The 25,601-nt window shown below is 35.8% G+C and overlaps 1 protein-coding gene across 2 annotated transcripts in view; it reads left to right on the top strand.

Annotated features, from left to right (window-relative positions):
- RELCH (RAB11 binding and LisH domain, coiled-coil and HEAT repeat containing) overlaps positions 1-25,601 on the top strand; it is a 76,573-nt gene that overhangs the window by 33,912 nt on the left and 17,060 nt on the right. The window contains exons 11-23 of one of the 2 annotated variants that reach the window (XM_082296495.1): positions 8,182-8,294; positions 12,332-12,422; positions 16,125-16,196; positions 16,967-17,107; positions 17,605-17,769; positions 18,458-18,605; positions 20,543-20,699; positions 21,233-21,356; positions 22,096-22,144; positions 22,493-22,572; positions 23,362-23,468; positions 24,049-24,148; positions 24,872-25,008. In XM_082296495.1, coding sequence (XP_082152621.1) covers positions 8,182-8,294; positions 12,332-12,422; positions 16,125-16,196; positions 16,967-17,107; positions 17,605-17,769; positions 18,458-18,605; positions 20,543-20,699; positions 21,233-21,356; positions 22,096-22,144; positions 22,493-22,572; positions 23,362-23,468; positions 24,049-24,148; positions 24,872-24,961 — 1,437 coding nt within the window. In that variant the 3' untranslated portion in view covers positions 24,962-25,008. Of the gene's footprint in view, positions 1-8,181; positions 8,295-12,331; positions 12,423-16,124; positions 16,197-16,966; positions 17,108-17,604; positions 17,770-18,457; positions 18,606-20,542; positions 20,700-21,232; positions 21,357-22,095; positions 22,145-22,492; positions 22,573-23,361; positions 23,469-24,048; positions 24,149-24,871; positions 25,009-25,601 lie in introns of those variants that run through there. The other variant, XM_082296494.1, reaches the window with a different exon arrangement.

Here is a 25,601-nt window from a genome sequence, read left to right as displayed (position 1 = left end):
CTCCATGTATCAGCCAAGTAAAGGTTCATCAAAAATACCTCTTCATAAGAAAATGAGCAATCTTGCTTATGTGTTTTCCTTAACTTTAAAATGAGACTAACTAAAAATTATGAATATGTAATGTGTATTTTGAATGTAACTGAAGGTGATGGTTTGCATAATCATTCATGCTATATAGCATGAGAAAGGAAAGAAAAAAATGACTGGTTTTGAATTGCTTTGTCTAAATATTGCACATTACCAAATATGTTAAAACAAAAATAAACTGAAGAAGACATATCAAACAAAAATTCAGTGTCCCTGTAGTTGACACTGAAATAAAAGGTTTGAAGTAGCATATCTTGTTGAGCAAGTTTTAGTCCTTGTTGAGGGGACCTACAGTATGGTAGACTTAGTCGTGTGTTTTGCATAAATTCATTTTAAGGCTTTGAAAATTCCGCAAGAAATTTGTACTGATCCTGTAATCTAAAATTTTATACCATACAAGTAATTGTCAGCAGCTGACATGGTGAACTTGAGATATGTGCCATGTTTTGAAAATTCATAAAAGACTTTTTTTTTTTTTTTCTGAGGGGATAGGGGTGTTAACTGGGTGCTCTGGAAATGCTTCGTTCTTTCACAATAATTCTGTGAATGTTCCTGGATCAGTGCTTAATTTCTGATTTCTTATTTATTCCTTTCCTTCCTTCTGCTTGGCAGGATGTGGTATTTTGGCTTCTTCTCACAGCTTGTAGCATAATCTGTGTAATGTATTGAATATTTTTGTGGCCTTTTAGTCTGTTTCCTACTTAGGTTGTTTTACAGTGAAAGTTATATTTAATTACATGTATTTTTGCCTTAAATTCTCTGTTTCAGTTTAATTGAAAAAGCCACAAATGAGAATCAAGTAATTGGATTACACAGGATGCTTAATGTTTCAAGAAGTGAAATTTGCTTTAAAAATACCTTTTTTTTAGTTACCTGCCACCTTTTGCTATAACTGTTGCAATGTTCTTTCTGATGTAGTCATGGAACTTCAAGGAAAAGTTGGGTAGATCATCTGTCAGTATTTATCATAATCAATATTATGAAAAGCTAACCTAAGAGCTAGGGTCTTCCACAAGGTATAACTTTGAGTCTTGTCCAAAAACAACCTTATAATGAGACTTTTGCACAGAGAAGGGTTTAAAAGTATACCTAATGATCACTAATTGGAGAAGGATGTGTAACAGGTTCAACTCACAATGCAAAGTGTTTGCCAGTCTCTTCTGAAACTAGAAGAATGGTAGTATTTAAGATCTTACACTATCAATGTGTTAGGATTAGAGTGAAACATAATTTTTTGATGGCTCCCTGAAATATCTTTGTTCTTTAAGCATTCGTCATGTTGAAATTGGTTGCAAAATCTTAAGCTGAAAATTACATGCTATGCATCTTCATTTTGGAGAAACTGAGTTTGCAGAGGTTGACAACCTCTCAATAGTTTTTGTCCTTTAGCAGAGACTCAGAAGCCATGTTTCCTATGCTTTTAAGCATCTTAAGGTCAGTAGCAGCCTGCCTGATCTGGTAGTAAGCAAATATTATTTCTTATTTTTATATATTGGTGCAGCTTAATTGTTCTTTAATGTCTGTAGTTTAGATTCCAATGGAAGGTAAGAAAGAAGGAAAGACACAGTATTGAGTAGAGTGGCTGAGGGGATAATTTCAGTTGTTTCTAAAAAAGCAGTTCAACTGTGTAAAATCAATAATGCACCATACAGGAAAATTGCCTCAAAGCAATTTGTAGTTATCAAAATTCATGTAACAACATATAAATTTAGTTTTGTTTTCATCTCAAGCATCTAGGTTATCTTAACTCCCTGAAAACTTGTATGTCAGTATTTAGATTCATATGTGAATGCACTCACAAATAAAGGAGGTGTTGCAAAAAATCCACATAAGTGAAATGAGCAGTAACAAAATGCTAAAACCCAATTCTTAAAAAAAAAAAAAGCTCATTGGTTGGGTATGTAGTCTGTGATAACACTTCTTGCAAATGAGCAGCTTGCGTTCATAAAAATTGATCTACATTGGAATCTGCTTTCTCAATTATCTTTTTACCACTTAAAATACATTAACAATAAAAAAAAAAGGCAAAAGTAAAATCAGCCACCTTCAATTTGTTGACAGATGTACCATAAAAAAAATTCCTTTGGCTAAAATGTAATTAGAGGGAAGCAGTCTTTTAAAATTTTTTGCAATAACTAATCAGTACAATACTCATTTCTTCACACTTTCTAAGATATTAAAGTCAATGTTTTTTTGTCAGGAAACAAGAGTAACCTTGTATGTACAACTTCCGGACTCTGCAGTATGTAGTCCTTTAATGGAGTGATGCCCAGAGTAAATGTTTTGCTTAATATCTTATTACTCTTGTTCTTAATCAACACTTTCATTGAATTTTTTACATCTTTCATCTTGCCTATTATTCCAGTATTAGTCTTTAACTTTCTTTTGTGTTATGCAAACTTAGCAAAATCATAATAGTAGTGGTCTACTGAATATGCACCACTAAATAGTTACACTGAGAAACTGTTATTTATAGAGAGTTCAACATGTTAAGAATAGAGTTTTGCTTTTATTTGTTTGTAAAGTTGAAGCAAAGATAGTGTTGAATTTTCAGTCTCTGAGTTGATGCCATTCCCAACTCCACTAGATCTCCACTGTAGATTGAAAGTAATCACATTAATGTGCGGTAACTGCACGTAAATATCACCAAGGCACTTCAATTCTCTGGCATGTCTCTTAAAACAGTAGAGTTGACTATCTTACTACAAATTTTCATCTCAGTCTTATGCTTTAAAAGCCATAAAATACTTGCTTTGTTAAAGAAATGTAAAAGAGTACTGTGTCAGATCTTGGCAGTATACTTAATTGTCTGTTTCCAGGGTTGTGTCAAGCAGATTTCTTTCTGGTTGGATATGGATAAAGGTACATAAACCTGAGTTGCTGGGCATGAAAATTGTCAGTTATCAATATCTTCTAGATGATCACTTTAATTTCACATTAAAGGGGAGAATAAAGAAATCTAAATGAACAATTACAATACTTTGTTACTCTGTAAAACTTAGGTTGCTCTAGGCTTCTGCAGATTGTTTCTAAAAAACAGGGGTAGTGTTGACCACAGCCTGTTTGCTGGTCCTTTTCTGGTATATATGCTGTATTGGTGTTGGCTTGCAGGGCTTTTTTGTTCTGGGGGTGAGGGTGCTCCAGAAACATGAGACACAACAATTTTTTAAGTCCTTTTGTTCCCTTCTCCTTGATATGAGGGCCTAGTGCAGCTTCCTTAGAGTAAAATTGCTCAGTCTCATAGAGTGTCCTTTTCATCTTTAGTCTGGAAGCTGACGTCTTTCACAATTTTTTCTGTAAAGCTTACATAGGTCATGGATGCAAGGAGTTGAATTTTATGTTTATGAATTGAATTGCCAACTTTTGTTGTATCACAAACTTTTATATGTGTGTTTTCAAATAAACAATAGATACAGACAAAGAAGTACAAAGATTTTTCACACCCACACCCTACCATTGATTCTTATGTAAAAGCATCCCTTTGGGATCTCTGAGAGGCTTACTTTGGATCCTGGAATAATAGTCTCACCCCATGAAAGGTAATTAGAGCTGTGATTTTAATATTAGTAAGATTAGTAGCACAAAGTTTTGAGTCATGCTGTAATCCTATGATTAAATATTTTTTTCACTTTAAAACTAAAAGGATGAATTCTGAACTTCAAATACATTCCTGCCCAAGAAAGTCCCCATCAGTGGTTTGTTGGTACCTGCAGCTATTTCAGTTGCAGACAATAAGATTATTTTATTTTATTTACTTGTTGTCAGAGGCTAAGTTACAGAATAATTTTAACATAGCATTGGTTCACAATATAAGTATTGACTATTAAAGAAGATTAAAAGGAACACATTAACAAAATTTATCATGTCATCCTGATTTATATACTGTCACCTGCTTGCAATATTAATACATTAATATTTGGAGTAATAAAAAATAGTATTGTTTGAACCTACTGAAGTAACCAGTCTTGACACTTAACACTAGTTAAATTTATTCTTTGAGATAATTACTTTGCTTATGAACATTCCAACAAAAGGACAGTAATAAATGAGAGCAACTAAGATGTAGAAGACTTGCTGGAATATTTAGCAAAACATAGATATAATGATGGAAACAACACTGACAGAAAATTCCTTGCTACCTTCTAAGATGCTCACTATATGATGCACTTTAAAAAAACCCAAAGTTTAATATTTTGTTGTAATACTTTTAATACATAGGAGGAACTGTCTTGCATATAGTTCAGGTGGTACTACTTACTATTAAAAAGCCACATTCTTTTGACCATAGGGAAAGCTACTCCATATGCCCATGTAGATGTTGCCTTTATTGAGAACTTTAATCAACTCAAGTCATGAATCCTTTTCAAAGATAATGGAGCAAGATGTTTAACTTAGGAAGAAATTGTCCAGAGATACTGTGGCGAGAAAAATGTGAGTTTTTCTTTGGAGAGACCTACATGGAGAGTAACACAGAAGCAGACCAGAGAGAAGATGGGCTGTTTCAGTTCTCCTGTGCAGTGTGTTAGGTCAGCCTCATAGCATTGTCTGTCAGCCACCTGTAGGTAGCTTCTCTCACTGTAAAACCAAAATAACTTCTTTCAATCCGTTCTTTGTGTGGGTAGCTCACAGATAAACTGCCTCGGATATGAACTTGGCTTTTCAGTAGTAGAGGTGGGACGTATGACATATAATGTTTTATTGCATCAAGCTGCAAGTGCTGACAACGTTACGATGTCCGTCTGCTTGGAATCTAACAGGAAAACAGTATCAAAGCTGTGGAAGTCTGTCTTCTTGCTCTGGCCATGAAAGTCACTAGTCACTCCTGTTGACTAACACCAACATAAACTATCAAAAGTTGTGTTCTGAAACTCAGAGGCAAAAGAGAAAAGAAGGACTTGGGGACGAACAGGATGTTTAGGAAGGATCCCAAATTAAATAAAGGGAGAGTTGTTGGGTTTTTGTGAAACTTAAGTTCTTGCTTTATGACTGTCAGGAAGTGGTATTCCTTCCCAAGGAATGCAGAGTGTTTCAAATAGCACTGGAAGTCCACTCCTTGATTATTAATAATTATATGGAGTCTCTGTAACCATGTTGTGAACATTCCTCTTGAATTTAAACAACCAAATACTAATCTTACCACGTCTTACTGGAAAATTACTACTTTCTATAGCTTCTCTGCTGGTTTCAAAATCTGAGATTTGTAAAAAAAAATCTACATCAAAGGTATGACCCTTACCAACAGGAAGAAATGAGCTCAAACCTACCTGTAGTTTGGTTTTTGTAGTTAATGCTCCTGAATGTCCTGAGAAGAACCTGCCCCTTATAAGTCTTTAGGAGACTTCGCTTGACCTCTCTTGTCCCTCAGTAGAGCATTTTTGTTCTTCTGGTCCCACAGTCCTCTTTGCTTCCAGTTCTACCTTGCTGTCCATGAGGGCTATAGGGAGTACAGAAAACACTGTTGAAGACTTCTCACTCTTTCTCCACTCCCCTTAATAGAAGGAACTGTAGAAGCACTGATGCAGCGTTGCAGAGAACACTCTCTTCTCCCATAGTATGCATGAGAGAATGTGACCAATGGACAAGAAAATACAGCTAATTCCGTCAGCTATAATAACCAGCTTTCTGCAAGGTAAAGAACCAGCCTTGTATCTGCCCCCTGTTAATGCTGTTAGGTTACTCATTAGCCTTTCAGACACAAGGCAGTAGTTTCTAGGTGAATATTCTCAGGTGTTTTCCTTCCATGCAGACTCAGCTGAAAAAAGACAACCTGAACTTCCTTAAATTCAATAAGAAGCTTAAAAAAAAACCGTCTTCATGTCACTGTTTTAAAATCTAGCAGTAGTTCTGAGTAAGCAGTTGAGATTTTTGAGTAGGTACTCAAACATACTAAGAAAGTGAAGTCAATGTGTTGGTTTCAACAGATGAACCAAAAACCCCATAAATGTCCCATTTCATGGGGTATATTCTTTATTAAGTTTTTCATAGGAGTATTTAAGAATACTTGCAAGAGCAGTTGAGTAACGTGAACTTAGGATAGATTTCAGAAATTTAGGTTTCACTAAAGTAACAGGGGGTTTTTTTAGCTTTAAGTTTTATAATGAGCTTATTCTTTATGGTGAAGGTTGTAATTTTCCTCTGTATCTACAAATTGCAATCAGATTTCCTATTTAAAAGATTTTATTTTAATGTATAAGTAGTGGTGTTTGGGGTGGGTATTATTTTAGTAATATTCCTTCAAATCTTTTTGAATTAAAGCAGTGTTTGCAGGAGAGAAAATTATTCAGTGCAGTACAAAAAAAAAGTTAAATAGGTTAAACCCCCTGACTTCTCAGAACTTTAAATGAGCAAAAATCTTAAGTATCCAAAAATAATAAAATCTAACATGCAGTTTCTAGAGGGAAAGAAGCTCTCAGCTGAAGAAAGGTATTTAGCTCTTCATGCAATTTAATTTGTAAAGTTTCTTTAATGCACGTCTGCAGTTCATGTTATTTTGTGTTGTGCTACACTTATTTAAAACCAACCCCGTTACTCTTAAAAGTATTAAGAAATGGAAATGTTCAAATTATTCAAATTTTTTTTTATTTCTCCTTTTCTCCTTTTAGATTTTTTTAAGTGATAGGTAGGATATTTCCATGTTTTTTCCTCTCTCATAAATTCCCTAATCTGTATCATAATTGAGTTAAATATTGCCAAAATATCTTCCAGAATCACAGAACGTTAAGTACAGTTTAGGTTGGGTCTTGGTCATCTTTGGGGATGGAAAATGGCAGACTAAGTAGAATTCTTGTAAAATGAAAAAAAACCTTGTCAGCAGTTGACTAGCTTAGACACTGCTCTAAAATGGAGTACTGTTCTATGTTTAATATAGACATAGCTCCTGCTGTTTAGGAAAATACAAGTTGAGCAGTGAGGATGTTGTCAGTGGTGCCTCCACAAGTCCACAAGCGCATCATGATTAGGTCACTTTGAATGTCTGCAAGAAGAAATTGGCAGCTCCCTGCAAAGTCATTCCAAACCACCACAGATTTTTCCAGGTTTTATATAATCTCTCCTACTAACATTAGATGTGTTTCCCTCTGTCACCTACTTATTTGTCACAACTTAATAATTCACAAAAAGTCTTTCTGCTGAAAATGGCTCCAAAGTACACGGCAGGTGTGCGAGGTAATCTCCAGATTACTTGCCCATGTTTTTTGCAGATACTGAGGTTTTTCTTATTCTTTTTTTCCTGATCTCCCAGTCCGATGTTTCTGTTCCTAAGATATTAAATCACCTAGAAACTGTCTGGCTTCCAAATTCAGTTGGAGTAAAAGCTCACATCAACAAGGTCAAGGGAAGGGACTTCCAGACAATGTTTTAGAAACATTGGTTCTTTTGGGAATGAATACCATGAGCTTTGTAGGCATATTTAGAACAGAGAAGGTCCTCACTATGAAGATCCTTATATTTTCTCTTGGTGTTTTACGTAGCATTTTCTTCATAATTTGTTCCTTAAGGGATTTTAATTGCTCCAAAAAGAAAATTCAGCTTCAGAGATTGGTTCTGTATGGAAAAAAAAAATCATAGAACCTTTACAAAAATCAGATCATTCTCAGTCAACACAAAATCTGTCTGCAGTCACCTTTACCAATGTATGTTTCTCAGTGCTTATTCAAACTTGTGCACAAAACTGTGTGCACATTTAATTGGAAATTTTAATCTTTAACTCCATGGCATTTTTTTCGTAGGAGCTTTGTTCCATAGATGTCTGTGGAGCTTCAGTTCAGTAGGTAGTGAAAACAGTTGAAACCATGATTGTTCTCTTAATTCTGGTTACAGGTGACCTGCATATGTTAATTGTAATCTTTGCAGAGCTTTTCATTTTATGTGCTGGTTCTCCCCTGATTTCTCCTAGCAGGAAAATAATTCTAACTTTTGTAGACCTTCACTTTCCCCAGGTCACTTAATAAGACATCACGACTCCAAAGTATCTTTTCTAACTTTTTTGATGTTATGTGGTGTTAAATTTATCTTCTTAGTTTCTTTTGTTGTTTATGAATGTATGCCCAAAGCGATTTTACTTTGTTTGGTTTTCCCCTACCGACAACTTTTTAGGAATTGATCCCACTCATACTGTGTACAGCCTGCCTCCATCCTGAACCCAAAGAGAGAGATCAGCTTCTGCACATACTGTTCAATTTGATCAAACGACCAGACGATGAGCAAAGGTGTGTTTGCGCTTGTGTGGTGTGGGACAAGCAGGAACATTTTTCTCTGTCCAAGCAGCAGAACTAATAGAAATTGGATATTATTGGGTGGTATTAAACAAGTTTCGTTTAAGCTGGTATTTTGCTTATGTAGTGTTGACAAATTTATGCCAACTTCAGGATTTTCCATTTCCATGACTTGTGCTTCCTAGTTACTGAAATGTAAAAATATGCTTGTAAGCTGCAGTGTAACATTTCAGTTCCTTTTTTTGTTTAATGATGAACTTTAACTGTTTTGTTAAATCAGAACAGCTTTTTTTAAAACCTTAGTGTGTCTTAGTGATCTACATGTTTGTTAAGATAACCACCGCATTTCTTTGCAGAAAATAATGCTCCTTCTACTTATGGCTCATTACTATGGTAGCAATAAAAAATTCAGAAGAATGTAGCATTGATCTACATCTGAGAAGTGTTAAGAAATTTGTTTCATTTTGGTTAAGACTGAAGCAAATTACACCTTTTGTTCTATAAATTTAATTCTTCCCTAATGCTCAGGAAATCTGACTTTGTACTGATCTTGATGAGAATATCCTTAAGGTTGAAAGACAGTACCCAAGCTGGTATGTTTCCTTCTCTAACTGTGGAAAGATGTTTCATGCATGATCTGTAGCTCTTCTGTTATTTTCATGAGAGATGTTTTGTAAAGCATCTGTATCTTTTGTTGCTCTAGGCTGTCTTTAGACAAAATAGGCTTTATGAAATAGGTGGAAAGCATTTCTTTTGGAGATTCCCCAAAACTGAAGTGTTCAGGCATAGTTTTAAACCATTCCCGTGGTAAAACTTAGAGATTAGGTATAATTTAAAGCCATGGCTTTGGAGATTAAAAAAAAAATGCCTAAATAAACAAAAGCAACTTGTAGCATAGTGGCGCCATGCAGATGGAAATTATGAAGAGATGCAATCCTGGTTCTACTTCATAGTCATTAGAAATCTGCTTCTGAAATGTTTTGAATGTCTCATGTGGATTGAGAAGCTAAATTAATTTGTGGTTGAAGGGGAAAGAAATCACATCTCATTTGGAGTCTCTTGTGGTTAATTTGTTACAGGATTGGTAGCCTATCAGGTAGACTTTTCGTAGCCCCCTTTAGGTGCATTAGGTGTGTCTTTTCCAGCAGTTAAGAAAGAAGAAAAAACTTTTTTTTCCTTGAATTTGTTCATTTTTTATTATGAATTAGAGATTTAAATATAAAATAACTTGTTTTCATCAGAAATTTGGTAAAAATAGTCTGCCATAAACTCCAGGACAATGCCATAAAACTCCAGAAAAATGCCATAAACTCCAGGACAAAACATGCGTATACATAATATACATTTGCACACATAAAAATAATAGTTAATTTTAAAGGTACCATAACCTGATGGAAAACCAGTTAAGATTCCATTAAATAAAAGAGATTCTGAATACTTAAGTAATATTAATATTTATAATAAGTATATTTATATTATTATAAATTTATATTAATATAGATTTAATATTCTATTTAATAATTAAATAGAAAATACTTATTCAGAATTTCAGGGGGGGTGTATTTAAAGATTTCTATGGTAGCATTTGTATGCTTTGTTTTTATCTAAATACGTTTAAGTAATGTTTTAGCAGTCTTGTGCAATATCAAGTGAGCAAAGACATTCAGATTTAGTCACCAGAAGGATTATGTCAATTATCTCTTGTTATTTGTTTACCTTCTGCTACACTGTACAGTCCTACTACATTGTACCTTGGTGTAGCAGCTGATTAGTTGATGACATTTTTAATTTGCTAAATGCAAGAGATTGAAATGTGACATTGCATTTCTAAGAACGAACCCATTAGAAGAAGTATTTTATTTTACAAGGTCAAATATCTGAAGTATGTTTACAATTATGCGGAAAGCCTGGATTATGCCTCTTGCCTATGGGAGATGCTTTTTGGTGCTTGGCATATTGCTGTCGTCTTGTACACTAACCTTATATTTAACAAGGGCACTTTTATCCTCAAGGTTTTGCTTGTTAATGTCCCATTCAACTTTTAAAAATGTCTGTCAAATTCTCTTTTGCAAAGGAACAAAAATGTGTTCACATAACCTCCTTTTTGTACAATTATGGTAGTTTTGGAGGCTAGGAGCCATGAAGAAGTGACATTAATGTTTGGCTCTAATAGGACAAGATTAAAACCTTGCTTCAGTCACCTCTTACTGAGATCCTTATATCTTTCCTTTCCCTGAAATGCTGACTGTTATCATATACTGTTAAAATGGTTGCAGTAAAATATTTAAAATCTTCTTTTCAAATATTTTTGAAATATCTTCAAATTCTCATCTCTGTAGGCAGGGCAAAAGGAAATCTGACTTAATTTTGAGATTTCAAATCTTTTTTTAAAAGGTTTGATTTAAGAAAAAATGCTTTGTTTTATTCCATTTCTAATGCAGAAAATTTCAAGGGATTGCTGTGTTCTGCTTTTTTCTAATATGTTAAAAATGTATAGTCTGTTGCTCAGTTCTGTGATTAGGTGCAGTGTATAGAACCAAAGATAGTAATTCAAATGCCTGTTTTGTTTGCAGTAGAACCCAGAATTACCACAGGCCTTTGTCTCCATATTGCTGAGTCTTATCTAACCATTTTGGTTTTCTCCCTACTTTTTACCTTGATCAAAGGCCTGGTTCTCTGAATGTGGTAGTGAGGTAAAAAATCCAAATATACACAGCACAAAACAAAATAGTTTGCTCTGATTGTTGGCCTAAAGAATGCTGGGATTAAAATGAAACAACCTTTTTGATAAGATCTTTGTCCTAAAAAATTCTTAAAGCAAATGAATCTTTTTTTGATGGTGTATGTTCTCTAAGGGGTTCAAAACTAACCAGCAGAACCTCTGCCTTTCAACCTTAAGGGGTGCTATTGGTACAGAAAAAATTTAGGAGTTTAGACATGACGCTAAAATGGTAACAAATTAATTCTGAATTACATTTCTTAGTGTAATAATAATAAACTCTGAGTAGTGTCCTAATCTTACTGAGGAGGTGATAAAATTGAGTCTCATGTCCACACATGATCATTTGAAACTGGGTATTTAAGAGTTCATGTAGGCACTAAAAGTAAATAGGACTGGTGAATTGCATTCAAAGTTGGTATTATTCCAATCCTATCAACAGGAGAAATAGAAGTAAAAAACATCTTAGCAAGATAGCCACTCATTAAATAAAGTATCACAAATGACATTTAAGTACAATCTTACTGAAATTTTAAATGTACCTCTGTGCCTATGAAATAGATGGAACAATGGCAATTTCTTGCAATCTTTAATGAAAGATAAAAAATGTAAGAATATGAATACGAATAACAGGTGATGATAGATACTACTGGTTGATTACTTGCTTTTTTAATGAGCTTTGGAAGATTTCTCACAAGAGTGAAGTCCAGTATTTTGTGGGAGATGACAGTAACTTGCATGTTAGAATGTTGCAAAACTGTCATAAAAGAAACAAGTTTCTTGCTTTGAAGAAAATTCATTCCATCTCACAAATGCTTCTAAGTAAAATCAAATTACTTCCATAAAATACTGATGGTATGATAGTATTAGGTAATTTAGATCCTTTACTGCATGATAGTATTCAGTACTAAGAATTAAATGAGAGATTTAATCAGACACTCCCAATCTCAGACGTTAGAAAATCAGAAATACCCCAATCAGAGATTCTCAGACTGGTTTATGGAGTTGAGGATCTGCAAGATTTTGGGAAAGGCATTTTGAATATAAAACAAGGTAAAATCATAGAATAGTTTGGGTTGGGAGGGACATTGAAGGTCATGTAAGCAAACCCCCACCCTGCAATGAGCAGGGATAATAGTGGCTTTCAATTTAATATTTAGTCTGTAAGTCAGTGTGAATGGTGTGAAATCTTGACTGCGACTGCAGACAGCTGTCTATTGCCTGTCAGCATGTGCTTTTCCTAACTTAAAGAACATATGTAATATATTACAGAACTTCATAAACAGATTAAACTTTAAATTTGTATTTTCAGACAGATGATACTGACTGGGTGCGTGGCATTTGCCCGGCATGTTGGACCAACACGTGTAGAAGCTGAACTTTTACCACAGTGTTGGGAGCAGGTAACTGATTATTGTTTGCTTTACGCTCCAAAATCAAGTAAATGTTCATAAATTTGAGTTTTATTTGTTTGAGGAGAAGGTTTTGGGTTTGGTTTTCATTGAATGGCAGTTCAAAATATTTTTCGAAAAGATACTGGAATGTTCTTTGCTCTCATCATATATATTTTTATCAAATGTTACACACACTTCAGAAGCAGAAAGGTTATTAAAGACTGTCTGGAGATTGTAGTTACCTGCCTGTACCTGCATAAGCTTGTTATATGGAAGTGTAGGTAAGCACATGTTCATCATCAATGTTGTGTAACCTATTGCTAGGTAGGTACCTTCATAATTTTACTGTACCTTCCAGCCTGTTGGAAATCCATTTTCATTCAAATATTTTATTTGCTGATTCTTTTTATGTTGTATTAAGTCCCTGGAGCAGTGTCCACACTTCAGCTAGTTTAAATTCTTAAACAGAAAATCAAAGACCAAAGTAGTCATAAGCAAGTCTCTTGTAGATGGGCACCTGTGAGATGAGCCTGAAGTTTACATGCCACTTGTAGAATCACAGTGATCTTTTTCACAGATACTCCAAATTATTAGAAATAACTGAACAACCAAACTGAAATGTTTTTACTGTTTCATCTGAGGTATAGAAGCAGAACAACATGAGTTCAGGTGAAAATGTGTTGGTATTTTCACTACCACAGTGAAAGAAATGGAGTTCATCATTGCCTGAAAAGACAATGAATAACTAAGCCATGACGGAGTGGAAATGCCTGCTTTGATGGCAGAGTCTTTCTGGTCTGGTAGTTTTCTACTGTTTCTTGCATAACACAGCAATCTGTGTTTCACAATAAAGTCTAAGCTTTAATAGCCTTAATGCTTTCTGACAGTAGAAGTACAAATTATATGCAGTATTTGTGCTCGTTGTGAATGACTGATGCATCTGTTGATGGAGAGGTCTCATGACAGTAGTAGTTTGAAAGGAGCCATACAAAGAATTCTGTATTTTTGCCTAATTTTGTAAGCAACATTTTGTTTTCTTAGTCCTTAAGAAATTTAAACTGTTTGAAAAAAACCATCTCACCTCAGTAAGAGCACATTTTTCTCATCCTCTTCTTGCTAATTGCTGATGCAAGAGAGAAACTAGTCCAGCTGTAACAGTACAGCATATCAGACTGCCAAGTCCTATGTCATAGTGCACTTATGTAATGCAGTTTGCCAGATTTTATTTGCAGTGCTGGAACCAAGTCATTATTTTCTCCTGTGAAATACCAGCTGAATCTTATTGTCACAAGCTTCAAGTTTATAGAAGGAACTCAAGTATAGATATAATTTTCTACTTTTCGCAGTAGATGTGTAAATCGTGAAAAGGATTCATGCCCTTGGTCTCCAGCCAAAATCTGTTTACAGATGCAAAGGACTGGGCCCTCAGAAAATTCATCATTTTCATTGATACCTTCTGGAGCTCAGAGTTATCAGGCTAGTCTTTGTAAACTCTCTACCTGCTCTTTTGCAGGTAAGACTTGGTAACTGACTCAGTTTAGTGGAAGGCTCTGTGAATGCTAAAAAGGTCACTCAGAACTAGTGACCAGTTATTGGCTTCCAAAACTGGAATACTGCTTATTAAATACAAAAGGAAAATAAATTGTAATAAACATTTTAGCTACATTTAGTTTCCAAGGGCTGCTTATCTTCCCTGAAGACAAACCTGACAGAAATTTGAGTCTTTTTTCCTCCAGTATGTCTTTGCAATATCAAGGGTGGTATTTATATTGCCCTACCAGACCACCTAAACCAGCTGAAACTAGTCATTGCTGTTTCCCTCAGAGCTCCAGAAGAGGATGTCTATCTCTGTTGCCAGTGGGGAATTTGCATTTGAAAAGATGGCACATAAGTCAAAGATTTTACAGAATAATAAAAAAATTAGGGTTGGAAGGGACCTTAAAGACCATCCATTTCCAAGCCCCATCCAACGTGGCCCTGAACACTTCCTGGGCAACTTGTTCCAGTGCCTCACAACCTTCACAGCCTAGTAGGTTTTAAAGCAGCCTCTCACTTGTCCGTAGTGTTTTTCATCTATGAAATCTCCATACTTCCAAAATTATTACAGGTGCTCTAGATGAATGCATGCAAAATAATGATAGACACACTCAAAGAACATTCTCTCATGCTTGAGACTTCAGTTTAGTCCTGCAGCTTACGATTTATTAATTTAAGTTTCTTTGAAATCATCTTTTTCACACTTCATTCTTGAGAGAGTTCTCAGTAATTTCATACTGGAACAGCTGGAATCAGGCATCGTTGCTGAGTGTGCTGAGAAAGTCATCTCAGAAAGTTGTCAGGTTGGTTGTGTGTCATTTTTTCCATATAAATACATGCTGGCTATTTCCAACCACCTTCTTGTCCTTCGGATGTTTGGAAATGTTTTGTAAGACTGATTGCTCCAACACCTTCCCAGGAGCTGGTGTGAGGCAGACTGGCCTGTGTTTCACTGGTTTCCCTGTCTTGCCCTTCCTGAGGGTAGCAGTGACATTTGCTTTGTTCCAGTCCTCAGGAACTTCCCCCATTTCCACATCTTGTTAATTGTCAAGAGTGTTCTTGGAATGACATCAGCCAGATCCCTGAGCACTCATGGATGCATCCCCATCAAGGCCCACAGACTACTGTATGTCTGAATTCGTCAAATGTTTCCTGGCCTGCTTATTTTCTGCCAAAGCTCCTTCTTGTGCCAGAATTCAGCATGGTTTTTAGGGACTTCAGACTACTGAAGGCAGGTCTTTCAAGATGGAGACAAAGGCGGCAGTGAGAACTTTGGTCTTTTCTCGTGGTGAGATGGCTGCCTCACCAAGGTTATACACTGCATAGCAAGCAAGAAAGAAACAGTTGCACCATATGCTGCATATCCTATTTTATCTGACAGCAGCAAAAAATTCACATTTCGCTCTCAGCATTTTACCGTAAAATTTTTTATTCACAAAGTATATTGAAATATATTGCTTGTTTCATTGTACAGCCATTACACAGGCCACTAGATCTGACTCCAGCAGAATGCAAACTTGATTCCAAAGTGTCAATATTAAATTCGTAAGGCAGAATTTTCAAGCAACTTTTGAGTAGAAAGGGAAAATAGCACAGGATCAAGAGGTTCTTGGTAATACGCATTGTTTTTAGAGGTGTGACATATTTATGCTGGCCTTGAGAGCAGAACTTTAATAGCATGAAAATGAGTTCGGCTTTGTACAGGTGTCTTCTTTTGACTTTGATTCCTTAGCAAGACCTGGGCAGCTCTGCTACACTGGTTGGCTCAGAGCACTAGAGGGCACTTGTGTAGCTCTTGGAGGAACAGTGCTCCTGGAGGGCTTCGTAAGACAAAGTATTTCATTTCATGCCAGTTCAGGACTTAAGCAAATTGTTTAGAGTACAGCAGCCCATACCTTGCTTTCCTTTTTATTGCATATGCATCCATGCTTCTCATATACATATGTGCTTCTCTGACTCTTCCCTTACTATAAGCACTGTCTTACAGGATAGCTGCCTTACCTTTATGCCTCAGTGCAAGTATTTGAGGCTGCTTAGTACCCAGGCGCAACTTCTGTGAGTTCAGTCAGTGTTTATTGAAGAGGTGCAGACACATGCCTCCGTCGCAATTCATTCTAACAAATTTTGAATGTTGGTTACTGCAAAGCAAATAGTCCATCTGTTTCTCTTTACCAGATCAACCACAAATACCCAGAGCGACGGCTACTGGTAGCAGAATCCTGTGGAGCTCTAGCACCTTACCTTCCAGTAAGTATTAATAGACTCTGAATACCTGCTAGTGAAAACAAGGTAAAAAACTGATGCATAATGTAAGCATCCTTTATAATTTTAAACATTACCAAATATGTATGTTATGCATAGACAGTCACTACTTTGTATCACACGTGAGATTTACTAAGTCACTTTAAGAAGGAGAAAGTTTATAATGAAGTGCAGGTTAACCTAGCTATAAAATATTTCTAAAAACAATACGAATACTTAGTAAAAATGATGTAAAAAAGAGATTATTAGGACCAGTTAAGGAAAACAATCTATGAAAAAAGAATTGACACTCAGCTGTAGCATTCTTCATGCACTGTGGAATGTTACAGCAAGAGTGCTGCCAGTTGGAAGAAGCAGCGAAAATTACGTCAGTGGTAAACTAGAATTTGAAGCTTCAGAGAAAGGGTGGGGGGAGGGAACCTAAATTAAAACTCCCACTTCTCCAATTTAGCAATGCAGTGATTATGTAGTGAGTATAGGTCTATAGTAGTTTTATTGCTCTTAGTTATTTTTGGTTCCGTGTGAATTAAAGGACCTTAGTTCTTGCTTAGTAGGACAAAAGTCTCTAATGAAGCTATTGACATTTTATATTCATTCATCTTCTGTTGTAAAAACTGAACATGTAATATTCATAGAGGAGTCTATGGTAGGAGGGAGGGGCACTAATAGAAGTGCAAACGATTTGTAATAGTTGGTACAAACCCACATTGCTTGTTTCATTGAATTTAACAAATGTGTTTCTTGTTTATGAACAGAAAGAAATTCGTAGTTCATTAGTACTTTCCATGCTGCAACAAATGCTAATGGAAGATAAGGCAGATCTAGTACGAGAAGCTGTGATCAAGAGCCTTGGCATCATTATGGGCTATATTGATGATCCAGATAAATATCAACAGGTATAATTTGCTTTGGGTTCTGTAGGGATAAAATGCTTTCTAGTGATATTTCATGAACAGGGGGTTGTGTAATAATAGGAGGTTGTATAAATTCCTGTATTTTTATCAAGTCTTTCCAGATACTTTTAAAAATTATGATTGTTTATATGAATGTTGATTTTACTATATCACCAAGACAAAACAGAAAAACTGCAAGTAGCATTAGAATTTCAGGTGTAAGCCTTATACAGAAGCTGCTCTAATTATTCATAATTTGCCTTCAAGAACATAACACTTCACTGCCCACCTGATATTATTACCCAGTTTGATATCATCACTTGCTAACACAGATTCGTTTGCTACAACAAAGCCTACCTGTAGGTCAGCTTAATGCTGCCCAATAATGTTTCAGATAAGTGAAAATAAAGAACTTTCTCTTTGAGTTTTTGAAGGCAGAGTGGTAAAACGTGAATATAAATTTTTGAGAAATAATAGCATTCTTTAATGTCTTTTACCAGGGTTTTGAGCTGCTGCTTTCAGCTTTAGGAGACCCTTCAGAACGTGTGGTTAGTGCAACACATCAGGTATTTTTACCTGCTTATGCTGCCTGGACAACAGAACTGGGAAATCTACAGTTCCATCTTATACCTACACTGCTTAATAAAATTGAAAAATTGCTCAGGGTATGTCCTCAGCTGTTTCTACATTGGAGAATTTTCTTTGTATTCTGTACTTGTACTGTGGAAGAAGGTAAAAAAAAACAAGAAAAACCCCAAAACCTCCCAGACTAAACATACTCTTCTTTAATAATGTTTTGTTTTATAGCCTAATAGCATTTGCCCCGTGTTTAAATTGTGTAGATTTTAGTAAACTGCAGTTTTTATTAAATAATCAATTAAAGTATATTTGAATGGTTATGGTAGGTCATTTCCAATTATGATCCAGTTTGCATATTTCATTTGATAGATATCTCAAAAGTTGTGGGAAAATTTGGTATCTCGTAACTATCTAACACACTGAAAGAAGATGCTTGCTTTCAGAGTACAGGGGACTAGTTTATTCACTTTAGGTGCCTTGGTCTCTGAGGCAAAGGATCCACATTTCAGAAATGTGCTGAAAAATGTTCTTTCAAAGTATCTGTCTGTTCATCAGCATGAACTGCTAAATGCCAAAGGCTGTATTGCCTGAATCTTTTGAGTAGAGGTGACGTAAGGGTGACAAAATATGCTTATTGTTAGGCTAAATCGCTTTATAATTAGTGTGTATGTGTAGTAGCTCATCACAGATGTGTTGATGTCTTGCCAGGGACTACATACCTAAGGAACATCATCCAAACTGAAAACTTTCAAGTAAATGTCCCATTTGTTTCAGGAAGGAGAACATGGCTTGGATGAACATAAGCTCCACATGTATCTGTCTGCCCTGCAGTCATTGATTCCGTCACTGTTTGCACTGGTGCTACAGAATGCACCTTTTACAAGCAAAGCTAAACTTCAGGGAGAAGTACCACAGATAGAAGGTAAATGATTAATTTCCGATACATGGATTCTTTTCATTTTGGTCTGCCTTAGCAAACTCTTAAGTAATGCTTCTTTTTTGCACCCCATGCTATTCTTGAGACACCTGATTATCACCAAAAAAAAAAAAAAATTTTGTCTGTTTTTCTCTACTTCTTATACAAAGCTTTTAGAAAGCAAAGCAATTTTTAATTGTACTTCCTAAAGGTTTCTGAATAACTGATTTCCATTAATAGCCAATAATAGCTCAGGAAGGCTGGCCTCAGTTTCAGTTAATTCTTACAAATTTATGTAGTGGGAAAAACACAGCATAATGCAGCAACATCACCATCTGTTGTCTATCTATGTAATATCTTAGAAGACTGTCCCATCTCTGGCAGTGTTCAAGGCCAGGTTGGGTGGAGCTTTGAGCAGCCTCATCTAGTGGAAGGTGTCACTGCCCATGGTAGTGGGGTTGGAACTACGTGATCTTTAAGGTGCCTTCCAACCCAAACCACTCTATGACTGAATGGCCTCACAGTGAAGTTGTCCTTAGATCAGCAGTCCTAGTCTGTAGAGTGTTTTCTACTGTTGCAAATACTTTTTAAAGATGTTATTGGTAACACCTGCCACATGCTGATAATAGTGCTGTGTGTGAAGATGCAAAGAAAAGGTAACAACTTGAAGGAGAATTTGGAAAGTAGCTAGTGGTACATTACTGTCTGATACTCCTTTGAAAATGCCATGGTAAGGTTCATCTAGCTGACTTGAGTAATTTGAAGATGAGCACTTTTTCACTGAGTGATTACTACTTAAATAAGGCATTCAAAAATTTTAGGTTTCAGGCTAGTCTTCTCCAGGCTGAACAAGCACAGCTCTTTCAGCCTTTCCTCATAGGAAAGGTGCGCTATCTTTTTGTTCACATTTTTGTAGCCCTCATTGGGACTTGCTCCAACAGGCCCATGTCTTTCCTGTACTGGGGACCCCAGAGTTGGATGCAGCACTCCTGGTGAGGTCTCATGAGAGAGAAGCAGAGGGGCAGAATCACCTTCCTCATCCTGCTGACCATGCTGCTTTGGATGCAGCCTAAGATAGTGTTGGTTTTCTGGTCTGCAGGCAAATATTGCTGGGTCATGTCCAGTTTTATCATTCACCAGCACCCCCAAGTCTGCTCTCAATCCCTTCATATCCCACAGCTTGTATTGGTGCAGAGTGTTGCCCTGACCCAGGTGTGCAGCACTTTGTACTTGGCCTTTGAGCCTCATGAGGTTCCCATGGGGCCATTTCTCAAGCTTGTCCAGGTCCCTCTGGATGGCATCCTGTCCCTCAGATGTGTCAGCTGCACCACTCAGCTTGGTGTCATCTGCAAACCTGCTGAGGGTGAACTCAATCCCTTTGTCCATGTCATTAATGAAGATAATGAACATTACTGGTCCCAGTATGGACCCCTGAGAGACACAGCTTGTCACTGATGTCTGTCTGGACATTAAGGCATTGACCACTATCCTCCAGATGTGACCATCCAGTCAATTCCTCATTCACTGAAAAGCCCATCCATCAAATTCATATTTCTCCAGTTTAGAGCAGATGTTTTGGGAGACTGTCAAAGGCCTTACAGCGGTCCAGACAGGTGACATCTATAGCTCTTCCCTGTCCGCAGATGTAGTCTCTCCATCACAGAGGGCCACTAGGTTGGTCAGGCAGAGTTTGACCTTGGTCAGACTGTGCTGGGTATAATAATAACATAACCTCCCTCTATTGGTATTTTCTCTTTTTAACTGAGGGTTACATAATCTCTTCAGAGATGATTTTAACTCACTGACTTTTAACAAGCAAATTGATAACCTTATAGAGAAGGCACTTAATGAGTTTCACAGTTTCTTAGCTGTTGTTTCTGACATCGCCTTCATGGTCTTTTCATCTTCTTTCCTTCATGGTTGCTTGGTCTGTGCTGTTACAGTCACTAGGTTTCCCCGACCCGTGTCGCCTCTTCAGGACGTCGCCATCATAATTGGAAGCCGCGAACAACTGGCGGTGTTGTTGCAACTGTACGACCATCAGCTAGAACATGAGGGCACCACAGGCTGGGAGACTCTGTTATGGGTAGTGAATCAGCTGTGAGTTAATTTGTGTCTTAGGATACCTAATTTTAAAATGTGTCAAAGTTAATAGCTCTTAAGCATGGTCACGTTTAACAATTACTGAATATAAGAGTGCTAAAAATGAGAATTACTAAAGAGGAAACTTTGAAATTATTTTAGGAGTTCTAATTTTCATGCTGAATTGACTTTGATTTTATTCAGAAAATATCAAGTCTAGCAGAACATGTAGGTAACTGTTTTCACTGAAAACTTGTTTCTTTTATTTTTGCATTGGTATAGTTCTCTTGTGAAGTAAAGATTTTTGTATTCTGACTATCTCATGATAGCAACAGATCTTTGAAAATATGGGTCAGACTTTTCTGGCACTTAAACTCTTGCTTTCTTCACAGGTCAGGAATTGTACAGAACGTAGTTAGTTTTACTAGAACCAGTAGTGCTCTGTGTGTGCATGTATTTATTAATATAAGCAGTAGATCTATACAAATGTAAATGGACAAAAGCAAAAAATCAGAGTAGGATTTACTATCCTTTCATTTCCTGATTTTTAGGCTACCACAGCTTATAGAAGTAGTTGGCAAGATCAATGTAGCATCAACTGCCTGTGTCCATGAATTCTCTAGATTTTTCTGGAGACTTTGTAGGACATTTGGGAAAATTTTTACAAACACTAAGGTAAGATATTACCTTAAATATTCTACATAAATAGTACCTTGATAACACATATTCTCTATATTTACAGTATGTCAGAACACCCCCACTTTGTGACCATTTGTATTTTCACGTCACACTGATGCTTTTCTATAAGTACATTTAAACCTGCTATTTTTAGAGCTCTGTTTGTGTCCTATTTTGGTTTTGGTCATTTTGGAATGGCCTTCTCATCTTGCCCAACCAGGGACAATTTTTTTTTTTTAACTTTCTTATTCTTCATATTTCCTTTGTGAATGACAGAGAGAGTAGGAGAGATCATTTTAATTCTGGTTATTTAACAACTTTCTTTCTTCAGAGCAGCATACTGCCCACTCTTTGTGGTGTGCATAAGTACTCCAGCCTTACTTGATTAAAAGATTTAAAATCGATGCCTTCCCAGCCTGAAATATTTTCTGTAGGTGATATCTAAACATTTTTATCAAGGAATTATGTAATAGATATCAATAAAATAACTTCTGAATATAATTAGAAAATACTTTCAAGGGAAATTGTCAAACATGAGAGGATTACCTAAAGATAAATTTATAGAAGTGTTAGCAGTATGTGCTGCCTCCAGAGAGGAAATTATTGTTGTTTTGGTTTGGGTTTTGGGGGGGGGTTTAAATTTTAGTTTGCTTTGTTTTGCAATTCTTTTATTTTTCTAAGTTAATTGACACTGGTGACAAGTTTTCTTACATGGGATTCATCATCCTTTGCATAGGTAAAACCACAGTTCCAGGAAATCTTAAGACTGTCTGAGGAAAACATAGGTAAGTAGCTTTTTACTCAAACGAATTGATCTTAACTGCAACAGGAAAAAAACTTTCACTTTCTTGTTCAAATAATATTTTTAGGCTGCAGTTCTCAAATTTGTTATCTTTGTGAAATGTTGAAAAATCTAGTCTTAATCTGAATGGAACACTCTGAAGTTGTAGATTGTATGTAAGGTAAAAAAAATCTCAAATCCAAATAGCAATATTTTAGCAAATTGGTGTATATATAAAAAGGTGGTTAAATATAATACTTAAATACACATATGTAAGTCTACTATATATGATATATATATTTTATACTCATATGTATGTATAAAACCTAAACTCTTCACTGTGTTTCATTAGATTCCACAGCAGGTAATGGAGTGCTAACAAAAGCCACGGTTCCCATCTATGCAACAGGGGTCCTTACATGTTATATTCAGGTAGGTTTGAGTTTCTGTTTCCTTGTTACATATAGAATGGTGTGAAAAATTTATTTTAAAAAAAATATCTATACATTACTGTGTTCTTTGAAAACTTACTGTTCTTGTGCTTTGAAGACAGGTAGATGAATGGGCAGCTGTAAATACATTTACAAGCAAAGTTTTCTAGTTGGATGGTGATGCACATTTAGATCATGTTGTTACCATGTCCCTCTGTCAAAACTCTATTAATGTTATTCCTGAACTGGGTTCTCAGCCATTTAATTGTGAACTTTGCAGACAACATTGTGCAAAATTTACTGAAACAGATAAATTGCCTTTTGGGGCCTACTTGCAGTCTTAAAATTTTAGTGTTACGTGGTACTGAAACAAACACACTATAAATATTACCTAATCCTCCAGCAATGATCAGTCAGGTTCTAGTATATACATGCCTTACAGGAAAAAAATAAATTCTTCATAATCCTACAAATTTTTAGTGGATTGTGACCAATTATAAACCTTCAGGAGTCATAAATGTGCTTAAGTACTGTTCTTAAAGTTTCTTTAGCAAAACAATTTATGCACGAGTATGTGCTTAGTTGATGGAACACAATCTCTTTGTGTGTTTGCTTTGAAAGGCTCTTGTTCTTCAACCACATTTTTGAAGTTCCTATGAAAATTGTTAAATGCTTAACCTCGTTTGTTCTTTTTCATAGTTTGTTGACTCTGTAGCTGTTGGTTGTCATCAGAACCTCAGCAGTCCTTCCAGCACATTCACCACTGTACTGCTTTCTTCCCTTCTTTCAGGAAGAAGACCGCAAGCTGTTAGTTGGATTCCTAGAAGATGTAATGACCATGCTTTCACTGTCCCATGCTCCTCTGGATAGCCTGAAAGCTTCCTTTGTGGAACTAGGGTAAAGAATATACCTTGGGGTTGACTACATCTAAATAGATTAGAAGCTTTTATTAAAAGCTGCTAATGTGTTTGTAATTTTAAATAACTGTGATGCTTTGGGTGAATAAAGGGTGTACTTGCTTTTTTCCCCTGGTGTAAATGTAATTTCTAGGTTAAAAATGTAGCAGTTAAAAAAAAACAAACCTAAAGTGTAAAATAGGAACATCAAAACCCAAAGAAAAATTTTCCACAAAAATAACTCACTGAGAATGGAAATTAATTTTGTATTTACCATACTATTTTCATTTGTTCTAGATATGTATTTGTATTCAGTATAATAATTCATTGAAAATTATGGTCTTGAAGTTGGGCTTGGGGTTTTTTTAATTAACTTAAAAATGCAGCATATTTTCTAGACTGCAACACATTGCAAGTCCTTCAGAATGAGATAAGTATTTCGTATCCTTCAGAATGGATAAGTGCTGGAGTTTTAGATTTGTTGAACAAGGAATTCTTAAGACTGCATTTTTTAGGTAAAGAACATATCTAGGGCTTGGGAGTATTTTTGTTTGATCAATTACCCAACTGTTTTCTTCTAGTGCAAACCCAGCTTATCATGAGCTGCTATTAACTGTTTTATGGTATGGGGTTGTCCATACTTCTGCTCTTGTTCGATGTACAGCTGCTAGAATGTTTGAGGTAAGTGTTATCCAAACTTTTTTTCACCTTTTTAAAACTAGAATTTATTTTTTAAAACAGGGATCAATCAGACAATGTTGCTACATTCTTAATAATTACAAAGAAATAAGCTGTGTACTGTGTGATGGAGCAGGAGGTTGTTGTTCAGTTGTTTCTGTATGTGTTCTCTGTTCAACAGCACATCTTTCTATAGGTCTGTAGTTGAACATAAGCATCTCTGAGTTTTAACTTTACTTTTGCTATACAACACATCATCAGTAGTCTAATATACAACTTACCATTTGCAGTAGGTCTTGTGTATGCTCATACAATGCACTTACATTGTAATTCAAACTAGTTTTCTTTGTACCAGATATGGTGGTGAAGACGCACACGTAACCAACTTTGTATTTTTTGTAAAAATTAAAAGAATTCTAAAGAATTTACAGTTACTTTACTTGCTTCATAATGACAGCTTTGTCTTTCCCTTAACATCTATAAATTTTGGTCAGAATAAAGACTCAAACATATACCTAATAAGTTTGTTTTTATTTTCACATCATGCCTTTGTTTCATCACATGTTCATTTTAAAAGGCATATGCAAAAACTCCGGGATGTACTCCATTGGCTGAACAAGGAGAACTGTTTGTCCTCTGCATGTTAGAAACATATATTCTAATCACCATTACTTTCTCCTTCTCTCTTTTTTTGTGCATTTCGTCTACATTGACTCGTTTGGATAGCTCTGCAGGGGACCTCTAGCTGAACCTGACATCTTGTATCCATTTGCAAAAATGAATCTCAAGTCCGCCTCAGAAAAAAAGAGCACTTAACTTACCCATTGACTTTCTTTACTGGCACTCTGCAAGTCAGAGCAGAGAGAACAGTAAACAACCACAGCAAGCTCCATCCTTAGACTTCAGTTAAAAACATCCAACAAGGTCCTTTTTTTCTGGGGTTTTTTTTTGCCCCTACTTTTAAAAAGGAGATGGCAATTTTTGGACACCCTTAAAATGTATTTGCATAGTTTCCATCTCACAAAAGCAATTTTTATATCATATTTGTAATAATAAGCTTTTTTTCCCTAATAAACATCAGCCAAACATGTGAAAGACCTCAGTTACAACAGGCTGTTGTCTTTGTTGCAGCTCCTTTTCAAATTCAGCTGCATGTTGATTATTTTTAAGCAGTCTATGCATGCTATTTCATATCTTGTTTCTTAGCATACTTCAATTTTTACTAAAGCCTAGGCAGCTTTCTTTTAGATGCTTTTCTTACTTGAAAATAGTAGCATATTGCCATTTCCTGGATATCCATAGCATATGTATTTATACATGGCATTATGTAAATTTTATGTAAATAGTTGGTTTCACTGCTGGAAGATTCCATCACTCAGAGGCTGCTGAATGGCAAAGCCCATTTATGATTAGATAATACAATGAAGAGTATGTAACCTGCAGGACAGCTATATGA

Source organism: Coloeus monedula, assembly GCF_965178545.1.
Source record: "Coloeus monedula genome assembly, chromosome: 1".
Classification (NCBI taxonomy): Eukaryota; Metazoa; Chordata; class Aves; order Passeriformes; family Corvidae; genus Coloeus; species Coloeus monedula.
The sequence above is the reverse complement of the archived record's forward strand: the minus strand, read 5'-3'. Positions and strand labels throughout refer to the sequence as shown.